At 38.2% G+C, this 20,577-nt stretch overlaps 1 protein-coding gene across 2 annotated transcripts; it reads left to right on the forward strand.

Moving 5' to 3' along the window:
• Nucleotides 1-16,528: 16,528 nt before the first annotated feature.
• On the forward strand, nt 16,529-19,960 carry LOC111884802 (tricalbin-3). Of its 2 annotated transcripts, none has more exons than XM_023881098.3 (8): nt 16,529-17,778; nt 17,863-18,104; nt 18,212-18,230; nt 18,346-18,551; nt 18,633-18,742; nt 18,874-18,972; nt 19,049-19,436; nt 19,508-19,960. In XM_023881098.3, exons 1-8 carry the CDS (start codon nt 16,988-16,990, stop codon nt 19,597-19,599), a joined length of 1,947 nt encoding a protein of 648 aa, XP_023736866.1. In that variant the 5' UTR covers nt 16,529-16,987; the 3' UTR covers nt 19,600-19,960. The 2 variants fall into 2 exon arrangements, with proteins under 2 accessions (XP_023736866.1, XP_023736867.1); XM_023881099.3 differs by having other exon boundaries at nt 16,533-17,778; nt 19,511-19,960.
• The last annotated feature ends 617 nt before the right edge of the window (nt 19,961-20,577 follow it).

Consider the following 20,577-nt stretch of genomic DNA (forward strand, 5'->3'; position numbering starts at 1 on the left):
ACGCTGTCAAACTCTGATCTAATCAATCTTGTCCTTTAGATAAGGGATCGTACAGTCCTCTGTTAGATATCATGCTGACAATTCTATGGAATAATTTGTCTAGCATTTTGGTTTCTCGATCTCCGATTCATTTAACATAGAACTTAATCGAACACATCAATTCAGTTCTGACCGAGCCCAACACATAAGTCAAATCAAATCATCGAGCGACCGAGATATCGCTTTTACCCTCTTGGGATAAAAGTAACAGATAAACTTCGACTTATATGCATTTACTTATTCATTAATCAACTATACACAACAATGCGTTTTATAACACCGAGTTACTGATGTGTTTTCGCATTATCAATGTACAACCAATTAACAAATAACAAACCATATATCTAGGTTTTAAGACTATATGATATTATCGTCTTGCGATCACCCTTTTATATCATATTCCATAAGGTGATTCCAGCAAGCGCGGGTAGTTTCCAATGCTCAAAACCAGTTCATAAGCACTCATGAACGTTGCAACAACCCTTTTCTATGTCTAAAACCATTTAGACAATCTACACACCGATTCATGACAATCTTCATTCATATTTACTTCCAACATATGAACGATTGTGGACAATTTGAATAATTCGATTATTCTTAATAAACTCAATTATTCTGGAAGTCAAAACATGCAAAAAATGAAACAATAGTTAAACAATTAACATAAGACAGTAACATTACTCATAAATAATACTCCTTTATTTAATCATCAAATGTTAATTATATTTATCTATTACATGTTTCTACTACTATCTAATCTATGCTAATATCATCCTTCAGCCCAATACTCGTAGCATGCTGAAAGTGCTTAACCCTACTCAGTCCCTTCGTAAGCGGATCTGCTGGGTTATCTTCTGATGATATCCTTTTCACTACGAGTTGTCCTTCTTCTACACGATGTCTAATAAAGTGATATTTTCTGTCGATATGTCGAGATCTACCATGATCCCTCGGTTCCTTGGTCAAGGCAACCGCTCCTTCATTATCACAGAAAATTTCCATGGGCTCCTTTATGGCAGGTACAACTCCAAGATCACCGATGAAGTTCTTCAACCATATTGACTCCTTCGACGCTTCGCTCGCTGCAATGTACTCTGATTCGCACGTTGAATCAGCTACGGTTTCCTGCTTGGAACTTTTCCAAGTTACTGCTCCCCCATTTAGGGTAAAGACCCAGCCCGACTGCGAACGGTAGTTGTCCCTGTCGGTCTGAAAGCTGGCGTCACTATACCCTCGCACCTTCAAGTCATCACTCCCTCCGAGGACTAAGAACCATTCCTTCGTCCTCCGAAGGTACTTAAGGATATTCTTAACCGCAATCCAATGGGCTCTGCCAGGATTCCCTTGATATCTGCTAACCATGCTCAAAGCAAAGGCTACATCAGGGCGAGTACAAGTCATAGCGTACATGATTGAGCCAACTGCGGAAGTGTATGGTACTCGGCTCATTTCTGCTATTTCAGCTTCGGTACTCGAACTTTGAGTCTTACTCAACTTGGCATTACTTTGTATCGGTAATTCTCCCTTCTTCGAGTTTTCCATACTAAAACGTTTTAGTACCTTATCTAAGTATGTGTTCTGACTAAGTCCTATTAGTCTCTTACTTCTTTCTCTCACTATCCTTATTCCCAAAATATAGGAAGCCTCTCCGAGGTCCTTCATAGCGAAGCACTTCCCGAGCTAGGACTTAACCTCCTGCAGAGTCGTGACGTCGTTTCCTATGAGTAATATGTCATCGACATATAGAATGAGGAAGCTTACTATACTCCCACTGGCTTTGACATATACACACGATTCATCTTCGTTTCGTATAAATCCAAACTCTTTGACTTTCTCATCGAAGCAAAGATTCCATCTGCGAGATGCTTGCTTAAGTCCATAAATGGACTTCTCAAGCTTACACACTCTATTCGGATGCTTCGGATCCACAAACCCCTCTGGCTGAGCCATGTAAACATCCTCAACCAACTTCCCATTAAGTAAAGCGGTCTTGACATCCATTTGCCAAATCTCATAATCATGAAATGCGGCAATTGCTAACATCACTCTAATAGATTTTATCTTCGCAACTGGTGAGAAGGTCTCATCGTAGTCAACTCCGGGAGTTTGAGTAAAGCCCTTCACGACCAATCGCGCTTTATATGTGTGTACGTTTCCATCCACGTCGGTCATCTTCTTGAAGATCCATTTGCACCCAACGGTCTTACGTCTGGGCACATTATCAACCAAATTCCAAACTTGGTTATCGTACATGGATTGGATCTCGCTATCCATTGCCTCTTTCCATTTCGCAGATTCCAGGCCTGCCATGGCTTCCTTATAGCTATTAGGTTCATCAAGGTTTATTAGTGTACTATCACTAATATACGTGTCCCCTTCGGTTGTAATATGAAAACCATATAACTGGGGTTGAACTCTAACTCTTTCGAAACGTCTATGAGGTAATGATACGTCAATCGGTTCAACCGGAGTATCCTCCTCGGGTTGAGTGCCAGCGGTAGAGGTTCCTTCATCTATCGATTCTTGAATCTATTCAAGATCGATTTGCCTCCCACTCTCTCCTTGGCTTATGAGTTCTCGCTCTCGGAAAACTCCTCTCCTCGCAACAAAGACAACATTGTCCTTCGGTCTATAGAAGAGATATCCAAAGGATTTCTGCGGGTAGCCAATGAAAATACATCGCTCACTACGAGGTTCGAGCTTGTCGTGAGTATCTCGTCTTACGAAAGCCTCGCAACCCCAAACCTTGATATGTGCCAACGAGGGAGCTTTCCCTGTCCACATCTCGTGAGGTGTTTTGGCAACCTTCTTAGTAGGGACTCGGTTAAGGATATGGGCGGCAGTCTCTAAGGCATACCCCCAAAAAGAGATAGGTAGTGAAGCACGGCTCATCATAGAGCGAACCATGTCCAACAAGGTTCGATTACGCTTTTCTGCCACACCATTCAATTGTGGTGTCCTAGGTGGCGTCAATTGTGAAACTATTCCACACTCCTTGAGATAATCGTGGAATTCAAGACTTAGGTACTCTCCTCCTCGATCGGATTGAAGTGTCTTGATTTTCCTGCCCAATTGATTCTCCACTTCATTCTTGAACTCTTTGAATTTTTCAAAAGTTTCTGACTTTTGCTTGATTAAGTAGATATACCCATATCTACTATAGTCATCGGTAAAAGTCACATAAAAGCGGTTCCCATCCTTCGTGGTTGATCTAAACGGTCCACATAGATCGGTATGTATAAGGTCCAATAGACCCTCACCCCTTTCACACGTACTTGTGAAGGGTGACTTAGTCATCTTTCCAAGCAAACAAGATTCGCATGTGTCATCTTCCCTAAGGTCGAATGACTCCAACACTCCATCCTTTTGGAGTTGGGCTATGCGTTTCTTGTTGACATATCCAAGACGACAATGCCATAAGGATGCTTTATCCATACTATTGGAAAATCCATGCATAAAACATCATTTCCTAAGTTATCTACAATCATAACGGTTTCATAAATTCCATTACATGGTATAGCTTCAAAATAAAAGACACCATTTAGATAAGCCAAAATAGAACCATTCTCATTATTAAAAGAATATCTAAAACCTTGTCTAAACAAACCATGAAATGAAATGATGTTTCTAGCCATTTCTGGCGAATAGCAACAATTGTTCAAATCTGAAGATAAACCATTCCTAAGCACTAAAGAATACACTCCAATCTTGGTCACAGGCGACGATCTTCTGTTCCCCATGATTAGATTTATCCTTCCAAGCTCCACATCCCTATTTCTTCTTAGTCCCTGCACATTAGAACAAATGTGGTAACCACAACCGATATCAAGAACCCAAGAAATAACATGAGATGAATCGTTAGATTTAATTGTGTATATACTTGCGAAAGACGGCTTGATCTTTCCTTCCTTGATGGCTTGCAGGTACTCTGGGCAACTTCTCTTCCAATGTCCTATCTTGTGGCAGTAGTGGCACTCTGCCTCCTTTGGGTTAGGGTAGGGTTTAGCAGGATCAACTTTGGTCCCACTAAAAGAGGCACCATCTCGGGAGTTAACCTTGCGATGGTTCTTAGATGAAGCCTTCCTCTTCTTTCCCCTTCCTTGTCCAATAGCCAAAACAGGAGCAGCGGGTGGATTGGGAGTTGGTGCAACAGACTTGTCCTTGAAGTTGCTCTCAGCGACCCTCAAGAGACCTTGGAGCTTGCTTAGGGTGACCTCTTCTTTGTTCATGTGGTAGGTCATCCTAAATTGATTGTAACTTGGAGGCAAAGAGTGAAGCACCATGTCGATCGCGAAGTCTTCCCTAAAGTCAACATTCAACTTGCGAAGACGGTCGACATACCTTTGCATCTTTTGCAGGTGCACGGTAAGAGACTCTCCATGATCCGTTTTAGCGGAAAGCATGTTAGTGAAAATCTCATAACGCTCTTGTCTCGCGTTTTGGTGGTATCTCTCCAACAAGTCTTGGTGCATCTCGTACGGGTACATGTCCTCATAGGACTTTTGGATTTCGGAGTTCATAGTGGCTATCATGATGCAATGTACCTTTGTTACATCACGCTCGTGAGTTTCAAAAGCGGTCATTTCAGCCGGAGTAGCGATTTCAGGGTTGATTTTCTCGAGCTTCTCATCGAGGACATACTCCTTGTCCTCATAGCGAGCAATCGTGCGAATGTATCTTATCCATTCGCTAAAGTTCGTCCCATCGAAAGTCAACCTTTTGACAAAGGCTCATCAATGTGAATGAACTAGCAACAGCGTTGTTTGCGTTCGACATCTACAAATAGAAAGGACAAAGATAGATTAGAATATGAATCCCTAATTATCACCCAATAAGAAAATTAGGGCTAGGATCCAACAACAATATTTACATATTAGAAAAGGGATGCCGTAATCTAACATGCAAACAATTTGAAGGTAAGTGAATGACGATTCACTAATTCTCCACCACAAAACACAACTTTAAGTTCTATATGTATTGAGAATTCCTAGGTTTAGATGAGATTCATTGAAACTTTTCAATGGCATGTTTAAATCTCGATATGCCCCTCTTGTTTGTGACTGGGATACCGAGGATCACAAAGCGGGTGTGAATTACCATGCAAATTTACATGGTGCCTTCATTGTGACGATCACCTATTCGATGTGCCGGTAAACCACACACGCTCCATCGAACTATGATAAACAATGAATCACCCTTTGCCACATTTTCTTAGAACCAATTAGTGTGCCGGTAAACCACACACGCTCCACTAACTTCTTAGCAAGGGTGCAAAGTGTAATTTCATGGGATTGCATCAATTCACTTTTCCTAAAGTAACTAAGATTGGGAAATTTTGAAAAAACATGCAGTTACTTTGTATTTCATATTATACTTTTAATGAGAGATGAGGTTGCCCTATCCTACCCGTTCGGCTAACGACCCTCCACCGATCAAGCAAGCGGTGGGTGTGAGTGTATACCCATTAAGTGCCATTTTATAGGCCACAACCTTATACCCACCTTATAGATTGACTTCGTGAATGAAACCTACTAACGGTAAGACTAGCATTTTAGTTCTACATATATATATATATATATATATATATATATATATATATATATATATATATATATATATTAATCTTATAATATTATATTAGTATAGGGTTGGATTTTAAACTTGTAAAATTCTAGGGTTTGAAATTTAAATTGTCTAAATTAAACTTTTAATCACAAAACATAAATTTCAAAACTTGAGGGCAAGTTTTAAACATTTAAAACATGGAGGATCAAATAACAAATAATCTTAATTAACAATTAATTCCATAATTATCCATATTTGATTTATTTAATGATTTCTTGCAAAATAATTTACCAATTTAATCAAAATAATTAATTAATTATCACATAAGGAAATTAAATATTTTATTAATTGATAAATATCTTTAATTAGATCAAGATTATAGTCATATATATCAAAAAATCGGATTAGGGTTGATCTAATATGATAAAGGCAAGTTTCCATAAGATAAATATCAAAAAATCCTAATTTTGGCCCTTCCTGACGCTCGGACTCGCCGAGTGCCCAACTGGACTCGCCGAGTTAGGCCAACTCGCCGAGTCCACCATGGGACTCGCCGAGTTCATGACTCAGAACCACAAAATTCGAATTTTGCAAGCAAGAAACAAACAATCATGCATCAATTTAATAGAAACCTATCTAGTCTCTGATACCACTGATGAGTTTTTGGCCATATGAACATTCCTATGTGCACATACAAACCCTAATGCTTGGATCTAGGTTTATCTAATTAAACATGCATTGGATCCAAGACTTCTAATAACTAATAGAGTATAAGAACAATACAAAATCAGAGTTAGAAGCATACCTTGAAACACTTGTTTGATCTTCTAGTTCTTAGAGCTTTAGAGTCACAAATGTCACCCCTCTAATGGCTTACAAACACCAACTAGCAAGAGGATGATTTGAGAGAGAGGAGAGGGAAGAAATCTGCCAGGGTTTCTTTGCTTTAGCAGAGGTGCCGATTTCCCTTGCCCCAAGGGTTTATTTATACTTGTAAGGCTCCTAGGGTTTCACCCTTAAACCCTAGTTGGATAATCTTTTACTCAAAGCAATCCAAATCCTTTCCAAGATAAGCCCTTGGACGATTTGTGGCTTATCCCAAGCTTTAGAAATCATCCAACCCTATCCATAAAGGATTTACAGCCCAAAGTGTAACTATCAAACAATTGACAGTTTATACCCTGTTATTTAATTAATCTCTTTAAGTCACCAAATTAATTCTAATTAATTTATGACTTATATTAATCAAATAACAATATTATTATTCCTTATATTATTCTCATAATATATTAATAATATTTATTCTCTCATAATAAATCATCCTGTCAAGTTGTTATGGTGAAGGCAACCCAAAAGGACCATGCACAATCGGGTCAAATACTTGCCTAATATAGTTGCAGCCTTAGACACTATCCCAACAATTATAAACCCGTGTGTCTCAATCCTCTCATGATCGTATCAAGGTCAAGTCCACAACCTCTTGAAATGCGGCTACACTTCACAATCACGTAGGTAACTCCTTTTCATGTATCTGCACATACATTTATCAAATGAATTATTAAGAAGTTAAGGAATGATCGTATCAAGGTCAACTCAGATTCCATTGTCGAGTTTGTAATGCAAGATTGCTTCTTGGAAGCCCAAGAAATGGCACCTCCCCCAAGCAAGAATACCCAACCAGAAGTTGAGGAATGGTCCTCCATGTTGGTAATCCAACTTGCATCTGAATGACCTTCTAAAACCGAAGGACTCCCCAAGTAACTCAAACCATAATTCATGGTTCCCTTGAGATACTTAAACACTCTATTCACTGCTTGCCAATGTTGAGCACTAGGATTGCTAGTGTACCTGCTCAACTTACCCACAACAAACGCAATATCAGGTCTGGTACTTGTCATGGCATACATCAAGCTACCAATAGCCTTAGAGTATTCAAACTGTGAAATGGGAATACCATTATTTGACATTAATTTCACACTTGGGTCCATAGGAGTACTCACAGGAGAACAATCGGTAAAATTAAACCGCTTGAGAATTTTCTCAATATAATGACTTTGAGTCATTACCAATCCTTTGTTCATCCTCTTAATTCTTATTCCAAGAATTACATCAGCCTCTCCTAAATCTTTCATGGAAAACTTGGATGACAACAATTTATTTGTTTCATCCACTTGATTTTGTTCGGTACCAAAAATCAACATGTCATCTACATATAAGCAAATGATCACTCCAGCTCTAGTAGCATCATCAAATCTACTATAAGCACATTTGTCACATTGGTTTGTTTTAAAACCAAAAGACAAAATCACCTCATCAAAATTTTGATGCCATTTTTTAGGCGCCTGTTTCAGCCGATACAAAGATTTGACAAGTTTACAAACCATATGCTCTTTACCGGGCATAATGAAACCTTCTGGTTGTTTCATGTAAACTTCCTCGTCAAGATCACCATTTAAAAAGGCTGTTTTCACATCCATTTGGTGAATAACCAGATTGTGGATACTTGCCAAGGCAACCAACAACCTAATAGTAGAAATACGTGCAACTGGAGCATACGTATCAAAATAATCGATACCGACTTTTTGTCTAACACCTTGAATGAATAACCGGGCTTTGAATTTGTCAATAGTCCCATTAACATTCATTTTCTTTTTGAAAATCCATTTGCAACCAAGAGGTTTAGAACCCGGAGGCAAATCAGACAACACCCATACATCTCATCATCAATTGCTTCCTTCCAAAAGGCACTATCACGAGACTCCATGGCCTCTTGATAAGTGTGACAACCCGAAATTTATCCCGTCATTTTAACCTCTTCTTCCGTTAATAAAACTTGCTTTATTAAATTGTCCGTTAACCTTTTTGGCTTAGGTTAATAAAATTGGGACTTTTTATGACTTCATAAGGGTTGGAACAAATTAGAAACACCCTCAATATTCCCTTGAAAATTTTTAGTTACAACCAAGTCAAATTACGACCATTTAATCGGGTGCGACCAAAAGCCGCGTTTAACATCAGTGTCGGATAGATTTCCTCCGAGCCACAAACTCAAAACCTATATAAGGGTGAGTGGACTCCATTTGAAACTTTCCACCTTCTCTCTACTCTCTCTCTCTACAAGTTGCCTTCGATTCAAAAACGCCTCTTTCAACCCCAAAATATTAAGTGATCTATCCTAACTTGTTGTTTAGCTCATTTAACATGCAAATTCGTGTTTAAGACATCCAAAAGTGGCAAAATCATGTGTTTACGGCCCAAGAACACTCTTGGACCGCAAACACCCATAAGTGGGGTTTTGAAGCCCCAAAACCCTACTAAATCACTCCTAGGGCTTAGATATGACTTGTGGGCTTGCACATATGAGCTTAGAACACCAAAACCTTATCATATGGAGAGTAAACATGAGTTTATGGCCCAAGAACACTCTTGGACCGTAAACCCCTCTTCATGAGTCGTGAACACCTTTTAAGGTGTTAAATTTGCCCTAAACACCTCTTAAGACTTGGGTAAATGTCTAGAATCAACCACAAATAAAGTAGGGCCTTTAAACATCAAATAAACTAAGGACCTAGGAGTTTATGGCCGTAAACCCCCCAAGGATTGGTCCATGGGCCGTAAACTCCCCTAATGAAGCCAAATGATACCCTAACTTCCCCATTTGACTTGGAAAAATGCATAGAACCTTATATTCTTTCATTTAAGACCTTAATTCATGAAAGGAATGACCAAGTGAGAGTTTACGGCCGTAAACTCTAGGTTTACAGCCGTGAACTCCCTTAAATAGTCCATTTGGAGCCTTAAACCCTTTATATGCCCTAGATTTGAACCTAGCCTAATTCTACGAGTGATATAAGACCTTAAAACATCCAAGAACACACCACCCATGAGTTTACGGCCGTAAACTCATGGGGATATGGTCTTAGGGCCGGAATCTCCATAAAGAGTTTACTCTTGAAGAGTAAACTCCCAAACTAGGCCATACACTCCCTTATTGCAACCCAATAGCCTTCTAGCACTTGACCAAAGTGTTTTTCCGCACATTAGGATGCTTCTACGTGTTTAATTAGTATTATAATCACTAATTGTATGTAAACATATGTCTTCATATGTTACTAGGTCATTAAGTGTGTTCAAGTCTTCACTTGACACCGAACACTCGACCGACACTTCCATCCGATCCACTCGCCACAAGTGAGTTCATACCCCTGAATTAACCTTTTAAATGGTTTTAACTGCTTTTATAGGGGGGGGGGGGGGGAATACAAGTTGAACTGTATAGTTATTAGATAAATCACATGTGATTAATAACTGTATAGCAAAATAGATTTTTGTATGTTAACTATTTTATCCAGCTGAAGATGTTCCAATCTCTCTTTCAACTCTTGTTAAAGTATAAATTTATCTTCTAGATTATAATAAGTATTCGAAAGGTTTTCCGAAGGTTTTTCAAAGGTTTCCAAAGGTTTTTCAAGCTTGGTTACTAAAGAGACATCAAGTCGTAATTTCTTGTTAAAGGTTTTCCAAAGTATTTCTTCGCTTAAACCGTTTTATCAAATCGTTTTCAAAGCTTGTTTTACAAAAAATGACATCAAGTCGTAAATTCTTATTTGTAAAGGTTTTCCAAAGGTTTTACCAAAGTTCTCTTCTATGCTTCTATTTCGTTAAATGCATGCCTATATTTGTATAATTATATAAATAATGTTTAAAGGACTTAGGAAGGCTAGTTCGTCCTATTTCCTTTTCCTCGTTGCAACCCAATAGCCTTCTAGCACTTGACCAAAGTATTTTTCTGCACATTAGGATGCTTCTACGTGTTTAATTAGTATTATAATCACTAATTGTATGTAAACATATGTCTTCATATGTTACTAGGTCATTAAGTGTGTTCAAGTCTTCACTTGACACCGAACACTCGACCGAGACTTCCATCCGATCCACTCGCCACAGGTGAGTTCATACCCCTGAATTAACCTTTTAAATGATTTTAACTGCTTTTATAGGGGGGGGGATACAAGTTGAACTGTACAGTTATTAGATAAATCACATGTGATTAATAACTGTATAGCAAAATAGATTTTTGTATGTTAACTGTTTTATCCAGCTGAAGATGTTCCAATCTTTCTTTCAACTCTTGTTAAAGTATAAATTTATCTTCTAGATTATCATAAGTATTCGAAAGGTTTTCCAAAGGTTTTTCAAAGGTTTTCCAAAGGTTTTTCAAGCTTGGTTACTAAAGAGACATCAAGTCGTAATTTCTTGTTAAAGGTTTTCCAAAGTATTTCTTCGCTTAAACTGTTTTATCAAATCGTTTTCAAAGCTTGTTTTACAAAAAATGACATCAAGTCGTAAATTCTTATTTGTAAAGGTTTTCCAAAGGTTTTACGAAAGTTTTCTTCTATGCTTCTATTTCGTTAAATGCATGCCTATATTTGTATAATTATATAAATAATGTTTAAAGGACTTAGGAAGGCTAGTTCGTCCTATTTCCTTTTCCTCGTTGGGATGTGGTCTGGTGGGTATCGGTTATCCGTCCGAAGGTCGTTTAAAGATTAATTATATATCATGTATACATGTATGGACATAAAACCTCTCTCTCTCTCTCTCTCTCCCTCCCTCTTTCTCTCTCTCTCTCTCAGCGAATTCATCACCTTGAGTAGTACAGGCATCCTTCTATTATTCATGTTTCTGGAACCCTAGTAACTATTATAAGAATATTTAGGAGACTCTATCTCTATCTCTATCTCTATCTCTCTCTCTCTCTCTCTCTCTCTCTCTTTTACTTTAGAATGTGACACACTATTTCCTTCTACGACGCTTTATTACGCCAACGCCGTGTAACCAGAGTCTCCGGGAAGGAGAGCGAACATCATATGTACAGATCTATACGGGACTGACACTCCCACACCCAGACTACTAGCTACAGTCCGCGCCGGTAAGGCCCGTGGGTGACATAAAGCCACTACCTCTACGCGGGACCTGGAGGGTCATCGGATACTCTATCGTCGATTAGCATGGTTACATACGGGTTCACATTCACCCTTTGTTTTAGACTTTGCTAGCTGTGTCGTCCATTCGATACTGTCTGGAGTCTGTGCTTCCTTTTGTTAGACTGAGCCAGGCGTATCATTCATTCGATACTTTCCTGGAGTCTATGATTTCTTTTGCCTTAGTCAGCAGTATTACTGCTGAGGCATATGTTATTTTCCCTTAGTATTTTCTCTTTTGATTTTCTCATTACTCTTTTAAAGTCAATTATGTATTTGGTAATGATAGTAATTTGGGGAAAATTACTCCTTAAAAATATAAGTTTTTCGGGTCTTGGTAGAAGACTGCTTTTATTTAGAAAATATAGGATTTTCTGGAAAGAACACTAATACACCGTAGATTCTAAACCACTATCTTTCATAAAGTTAATTTGAATAAAAATGCGTATTTATACATGACACTAAATACTTATGGACTCACCAGCATTATAAAATGCTGATACTCGCTTTCAAAATAACTTGTATTCCCAGGTCAGCGATAGACAGTTACATCTCGGGAGCTTTTGTGAAGACAGCCCAGTACCGAGCTGCATCTATATTATTACTTGTATTACTTTGATGTTGTTATGAAATGTAAACTATGTAAAATTATTACTATTAATGCAATGATTGTTGTACTTTGATTACTATACTGCATATGTTGTGATACTTGACATGACGTTATCCACCCCAAAACGTTTCCGCCGTTCCAGTTTTGGGGTGTGACAATAAGTCTTAGGATCATCTTCAATACTATAGCAATATGAGTATTCAAGATTAATTTCATCCCTTGAACCTTCCACCAAGTACAGTTGGAAGTCGGATCCGAAATTTTTCGCAACTTGACCTCTTTTGCTTCTACGAATATCTTGTGGTTTTTGCACGATACCACCATCTTGGATTTCTGAATTTTGCTCTTTATTAGCATCAAAAGTCAGATCCTTAGGCCTTTGAATCGATGAAAACCTCATCTCATCAAAAATTGTGTCCCGCGATTCGATAACAGTGTTAATGGAAACCGAATCATTAGGTTCTATTACATAAAACCTATATGCCTTGGAATGTTCAGCATATCCAATGAATATGCAATCAATTCCACGTTCTCCCAAAATTTTCTTTTTAGGCTCGGTAAGTTTTACAACCGCCCGACATCCCTAAACCCGAAAATAACTCAAATTCGGCTTTTTCTTGAACCAAAGTTCATATGGGATTGTTTTGTTCCTTTTATTTGGAACCCTATTTAACAAATAGCATGCCGTTAACATGGCCTCTCCCCAGAATCCTTCACTCAATTTTTTGTGTTCAGCAATGCCATTCTGTTGAGGCGTGTATGGTGTCGTGGTCTCATGAATGATACCCACTGATTGGAAGTATATGGGATCCATATATTCACCTCCCCTATCAGTCCTGAGACATTTAACCGGAATGCCCAATTGCAATTCCACCTCGGTTTTGTATATTTTGAATTTATCTAAGGCTTCATCCTTAGAGTGCAACAAATACACATAGCAAAACCGAGTGCAGTCATCAATAAAAGTGACTACATACTTTTTATTCCCCAAAGACGGAGTGTAATGAAAATCACACAGGTCACTGTGTACAAGTTCCAAAACAGCTGAATTTCTAGTGACACTAGGAAAGGGCTGTTTTGTCACTTTTGTAAGCATGCATGTTTTACATTTATCAGATGTCATATCAAAGTCTGGAATTAATCCATCTTTTGACATCTCATGCATCCTTCTAAAGTTGACATGACCTAATCTTACATGCCAAAGCATAGATTTATCAACGTTAGAAGTAGAAGATACAAATGCAGAATTCTGAACAGGTAATAATTTGTCAACAATATTCAAACGAAAAATTCTATTATTTAAATATCCAAAGCCAACAAACATTCCACCCTTAGACAAAACAAACTTATCCGACTCAATAACTTGTTTAAAACCATCAGAATTCAAACAACTAGAGCTAACAAGATTCTTGCGAATCTTGGAAACAGACAAAACATCAAATAACCTAATTGTCTTTCCATAAGTAAATTCAAGACACACGACACCTAAACCACAAATAGGAATAAAAGAGTCGTCTCCCATTTTCAGCACCGAGCCATCTTCAAGCGGAGTTAATGTTTCAAACATCAGTTTATCCTTGCATACATGGTTCGTTGCTTCGGAGTCGATCCACCAAGCAACATCATCATCCTGCACATAGAATGATTCAGGTATAAATGAAACATAATAAACATAATTCTAATTAGAATTACCAAAGTTAGTAAAAAACTGACCTCCTTTAACTTGGGCCGAAGACCCGTTCCTTGGTTTGTTTTCAACCATATGAACTGAGGGCTGTCCAGGTTCAACTTTTCCTTTGGGTTTTTTTAGATTTGTCACTTTCCTTCGCATGAAGAGATTCTTCAATACGAATGTGACTAGCAAGTTGAACCAATGACAGTTCCTTCTTTTGATATTTCAAGTTATGTTTGAAGTCTTTCCAAGACGGAGGCAGTTTGTCAATGATAGTGGACACAACTATGGATTCATCCATATTCATTTTGTGCAGTTTAAACTGTCCGTATATGCCAAGGAGTTCATTGTACTATTCAGTGACAGACCTTGAATCTTCCATCTTATAATTATTAAAATCACTAACCAGAAACTTCTTGCTAGAAGCATCCTCAGTAATGTATTTCAGTTCAAGGGTATCCCACAACTCCTTGGCACACAAGGCTTCACTATGGATATCAAATAAAGCATCAGACATACCGTTTAGAATGTGACCTTTGCAGATGTAGTCATCATTGTCTCACTTCTGTCTCTTTCTTGTCTCTTCAGCCGTCTCAACAACACCTTCCTCAGGCTCTACTGGTCTTGGAGTAGTCAGCACACATATGCTGCTTTCAGAGTGGTCAGCATGAAGTGCATCTTTTTCTTCCAGCGCCTGAAATCGACGCCTTCAAACTTCTCCAACTTGGAAAACTTAGTGGTCATCTCGCGGATTGAGTCACCCATCTCCAGAAACAGAAAGTATCAGTTTGAATCTTGGGAATATTAGGGTTTGTGGTGGAGATTTGGATACCAACTTGGATCCTGATATCACTTTCCGAACTGATAACTACCCTATGTCTGGGTTACAAGAAATTCAGCCTAGGATAATCCAAGCGAACACTTACGTGTCTAGGCACAGAAAACGTAAGCCAATATGCTAAAGGGTTCTGTGAATGTGTGATGAAAAAACGAGAGCTGAAAAAAGGACCCCCTTCTGGAAAGAAAGAGTTGTTTATATACTAAAAACGATTAGGGTTGGGCCATCATTAGTTGCTTTGGAAGCAAGTAATATTAATCCGGATTAGGGTTACCAAAAACTAACGAGTTTTGTTTACCATAATCACCCCAGCCAGGGGCTCTGCCCCTTGGACCCCGCTAGAGGCGCTGCCCCTAGACCCCGTCAAAGGGGCGTTGCCCCTTTGGAAACCCCGGACCTGGGGGCGCTGCCCCCGGACCCCCGATTAGTCGTCGAACCGGCTTCTGACTTGATCTTATACATGCGTGCACTCCGCACAACCCCCATACATGTATTAAAGTACAAATCATGAAGCCCCTTAGCTCACATGTTAGTTCCGGTTACTTAAAATGACACGACGACACTAAAATCACCAACAATATATACACATATACAGTTTTGCTTCATGGGGCGAGAAGAAGGGAGGATGTGATGAGTATCACACAAGAAATGAAGAAGAGTCGTTTATCTTTTAATGTTAATTGCTACAATGTAATGATAGATAAGCATTGTCATTTGAACAACTTACATGAAGCTGTTTGTTTGTTTAAAGAAATGAAAGATAAAGGTGTTGGAAGGAATACTGTGACATACATTGTTATTATACGTGATTTATGTCATCATGGGTACAAGGAGAAGGCTGTAGAGGTTTTTTGAGAGCACCGGAAGTTAAGGTAAAAAAAGTTTAATTTAAACTCTTTAAAGGGTTCATTTCCCATCATTCCCATCCCCAACATCATTTCTCTTCCACATCAGCGCCACATCAGGTCAACTACCTTTCTTATTCCTCCCGTTCTAGCAAAATGTACAAGTACTAAAGCAAGTTGTATAAGTAATTTAAAGCAAAGAGCTGAAGGAAGGAAATGATGATGGGCTTCAACCCTCTGTTTAAACTGAAAGTTGAAAATGATAGTGATCTCAAGTAGCTGAAAGATTCACATGTTGAGTTATTACATTTCAAAGTATGGTTCAAAGTATAACAAAAAGAGAAAACATATGTAACGTTTTTATATCTGAAAATCAATGTTAAAGATTAACATTTCAAAGTATGAACCCGGTAGAAATTAATAATCTCCACCCTTGAATGGGATAGAGGAATATCCTTTATTATATAGATGATTACAAGCAAAAATAAAGGAGAAAATATCCACTGCTGCCAAGGAAAGAGATAAATAAGAATCTTGTGAAATATTATCTTCTAATATTCTAATATTTTCCATTAATAAACCCGAATAATATTTTCGGTATTTTAAAATCTAAAATGTTACTCAACTAAAATCTTGTAAGATTTAAAGAACCTTAAGGGCACAAAAAATGCAACTTAGTTGAAAAACCAATGATTCTAAATATTTTGGAGGCAGAGATCGAAAGAATCTTTTTTCCCCAATGTTGGACACAAATGAAAAAATATTATTTCGGACCTATACTGAAAATTTCGATTTATAATTTTATTTATTTATTTCCAATAATCATCCTGATTACTTTTGTCTAATACTTAAAAATTCGATTATTTCTGTACAAATATTCCCCAAAATCCACGATTTGAAACGCAAATATTGGCCAACAGTCAACAGCGAACTCAACAAGAATATGGGGCGGAAGAATCACCATGGAATCGGGTCAAACTTCGGTACCAATGTAGCCCGCGTCGTTTCGCACCACGTGTATATTGTGCACCTCCTTCCCACTTCCCCCATCTTCCTATTTTGCCACGATTTTCTTGAGTGGTTCATGATTTGTGAAACTATTAAGTAAATCACACAATTTGTCAACTTCTTGAATATCTGTGGACCGACTTCGCGTTTTCTCTTTCTTTCCTCCAGCTTTCTTGGCAACAAAATCAGATCAATTTACAATGGAAATTGCTACTGCTCACAAGTTCAATCCCATTCGTTTGCTCCCACAACTATCCAATCCAGGTTATGTGTTCCTCAACTTTCTGCAATACCCACATCGGAATTCGAAACTTGATTGACCAAATCAACTATTGTTCTTCACTTAGGGTTCCTAAATCCGTTTGATTTTATTGATTCTATTTCGATTTCGATTTCTATGTGTGTCAAGTTTCCTATCACATTCAAATGATTTCTCAATCATCATCTGCAAGCTTTGATTTTTCCAAGATTTTATGGATGTCATCATCACCCATTTGCCCATGTCAGAATACAATCCAATTGAGTTCGAGTACGAGAACAAGAACAAAAATCAAGACCTCCATTTGTAGAACAAAAGTTTCAAGGAGAAGAAAAACGGGACTGGTTTGGGCTTGTATGGTTCCCATCGATGGAAATAATCAAACTTTGAAAAGTTTCGCAGAAAATCAAATTTCAAATGAATTAAATAAAGCTGGTGAATCTTCGTCTCACGATTCCGTTCAGTCGAGTTATTCCAACGACTTCACTGGATTTACAGAAGACCCCATTGTAGGTAAACTAAGATCTCAACTTGGGCTCATACACCCTCTCCCTTTTCCTCCTCTCAATCGAAACATCGGTGGACTATTTCTCTTCTTTTTTGTTTTTGGGATTCTCTTCGATAAGCTTTGGACATCAAGAAAACGAAAGAACAACGATGAAGTCGGGAATCCGGCGACATGGCCACAAGTTCCCACAAGTTTTTCACTGTTTCTCGAGAAGGATTTACAGAGGAAGGAATCAGTCGAGTGGGTAAACATGGTGTTAAGCAAGCTATGGAAGGTTTACAGAGGTGGACTCGAAAATTGGGTCATCGGTTTACTTCAACCCGTTATTGACGACCTAAAAAAACCCGATTATGTGAAAAGAGTTGAAATCAAGCAGTTTTCTCTTGGGAACGAGCCTTTTGTAGTTAGAAACGTTGAACGCAGAACTTCACGCAGCAACAATGATTTACAGTAAGTTATTCTATTCCCACTTCCATGGTTGCCCCTAATAGAGCTAAAGTTTTTATGTTCAAAATCTTGTTTTACTTTTTGAAGGTATCAAATAGGTCTACGTTACACTGGTGGTGCTCGAATGCTTCTAATGTTGACACTAAAATTTGGGATTATTCCAATTAAAGTTCCTGTTGGCATAAGAGATTTTGACATTGATGGTGAACTTTGGGTTAAATTGCGATTAATTCCAACTGAGCCTTGGGTTGGAGCTGTTTCATGGGCTTTTGTGTCACTTCCCAAAATAAAGTTCGAATTGTCACCATTTCGGTTGTTTAATCTTATGGGTATGCCATTTTTATTAGTTCTTAATCACACCTACGCTTGTTTTAAGATATATTACTAACATATTTTTTAACTTTTTTTTTTCTTGCATGTATTGATGTAATACCAGCTATCCCTGTACTTTCTATGTAAGTGGCTTCTCCTTACAATCATATGATTCTGTATAACGTTTTATAATAGGGTTAAGTGCACATTAGGGCTATGTTGATATCTAATTTGGATGTATCTTGGAAAAAATTTTAGGTTTTTGAAAAAGCTATTAACAGAAGATTTGCCTCTACTATTTGTGCGTCCTAAGAAGATTGTGTTAGACTTTCAAAAGGGGAAAGCAGTGGGCCCATTACAAAACGATTTCAAGTCGGGTGAAATGCAAGAAGGAAACAAAGATTTTTCAGGTGAACTTTCAGTCACTCTTGTTGATGCCCGGAAGCTCTCTTACGTCTTTTATGGTGAGTATTCTATGTTATGCGAATTTCCAACATTACCCTTTTATTATAATTTTACATTCTGACCCATACTTTCTTATTTAGGAAAAACGGATCCGTATGTTGAGTTAAGACTTGGAGATCAAGTTATACACAGTAAAAAGAATAGTAGGACAACTGTGATTGGGCCCCCTGGCCAGCCTATATGGAACCAGGTGAGCTTGACATGACATGACAGAACAGGTTGTACTGTACTGACAACTGACAACTGCATGCATTGACCTGGGACCAAGACAAAGACAAATGTCAATGAGACAAAAGTTAATTCTGTCTTTTTTTATGACAGGATTTCAGTATGCTAGTTACAAATCCAAGAAAAGAGAAACTAACAATTCAAGTGAAGGATTCTTTTGGATTTATACATTTGACAGTTGGTTCAGGCGAGGTAAATCTTTAAATCTTTTACTCAAACAATCACATGTTTCTTTTATTTTTACCTAAAAATGGAATTATTTTTTCAGGTTGACTTGGGATTGTTAAAAGATACAGTTCCAACAGACAGAATTGTGACTCTCCAAGGAGGCTGGGGGATGTTGAACAAGGGATCTGCTGGTGAGATTCTACTGAGACTCACGTATAAAGCTTATGTTGAAGATGAAGAAGATGAAAAGATCAATGGATCAGATGATGAGTTCCAGGAATTAGAGTCAACTGGCACTACATACAATCCTTCCCCACGTGGGACAGAAAGAGAATCACTCATTGATGTTTTAGCAGCCTTGATTGTGAGTGAAGAGTTTCAAGGAATCGTGGCTTCCGAAACAGCAATGAGTAAATCTTCCATTGATACGTCGGATTCGGTGATTCCTGACTTAGTTTCTTCACCCAATTCCGACACTGATTCCGGAGGTATTGATTACATTTCACTTGCTCTAATTTATTGACACGTGTTTCGGTTTGACTAACTATAGAATTGCTAGCAGGATCAGCCTTATTATGGCTTGGTGTGATCACAATCATGACAATAGTAACAGCTATTAACATGGGTGGCTCAAATATCTTCAATCCTTGATGTAATCAAGTAATCCTTGGGGGGAATGGAATCTCATTGAGCAAAGAAATGTTCATTCAGGGAATGGAATGTGTTTGGACATGATGAGTTTTTTATAAGGAACAACCATAGAAGATTGTTTTGTAGAAAGTAGAATGGGAAGGTGGAGTAGATAAACCGGTGGATGGTGCTTCTGTCTGATGTCATCTTCAACCAAACACCAAAACTCAATTTTTATACCTTTTTGGTGTTGGATCATTTTCGATAAAACACTAAATTTGGTGTTTTACTATTCATTTACATTGTATTGATGTTATTTTTTCTTTATAATTTGGTTTTGTAAGTTTAAATGTTTATTTAATTGTATATGATATTCAAAGTAGCCCTCCTCTAATTTTTCAAGACACACGGTCAAGATCCGAGTGTTATATAGAATGCTAGTTTGTAGATGTAATTGACCTCAAAGTTTGATGGAAAAGGGACATTATTTGTGGTTGTTGAATCTGGCTCATCAAGAGCATCTTTTGGCTACTGCTTTTGCCCACAATTCCTCTCCCAAACTATACTCTTCCATATACCTTTAGTCAACTCCTTACACTACTCCTGTGGCTTCTGCTACTCGCTTCATTCCTCCCTCTCATGCTTCCCAAGTCCCAACACCGCCGACAGATTCCATGTTGGTTTTCTCCATCTCGCCGTTGCTGCCCACCTTCATCCTGGCAGCCCTACCCTCTTCCGCCACAACGCCGTCTTCACCAACTACCTCTACCTCTCACAACTAGCCTCATGTTACCACATCTACTCACTCTATATTGACTAGATCACTTTATGGAATGTCAATCCAAAGGCTAATCTTCACACATATTCCTCCTCTCCGGTTCCTCGTTCTTAGACTTAAGCTTTATGCGAGAAGAATACTAAGCAATTATTTCTAATGGTTTTTTAACAACTATATATTTATGTACTAGGTGTGAGACCTATGTATTACATGAGTTTATT

The sequence above is a fragment of the Lactuca sativa genome, chromosome 8 (genome assembly GCF_002870075.4).
Source record: "Lactuca sativa cultivar Salinas chromosome 8, Lsat_Salinas_v11, whole genome shotgun sequence".
NCBI lineage: Eukaryota > Viridiplantae > Streptophyta > Magnoliopsida > Asterales > Asteraceae > Lactuca > Lactuca sativa.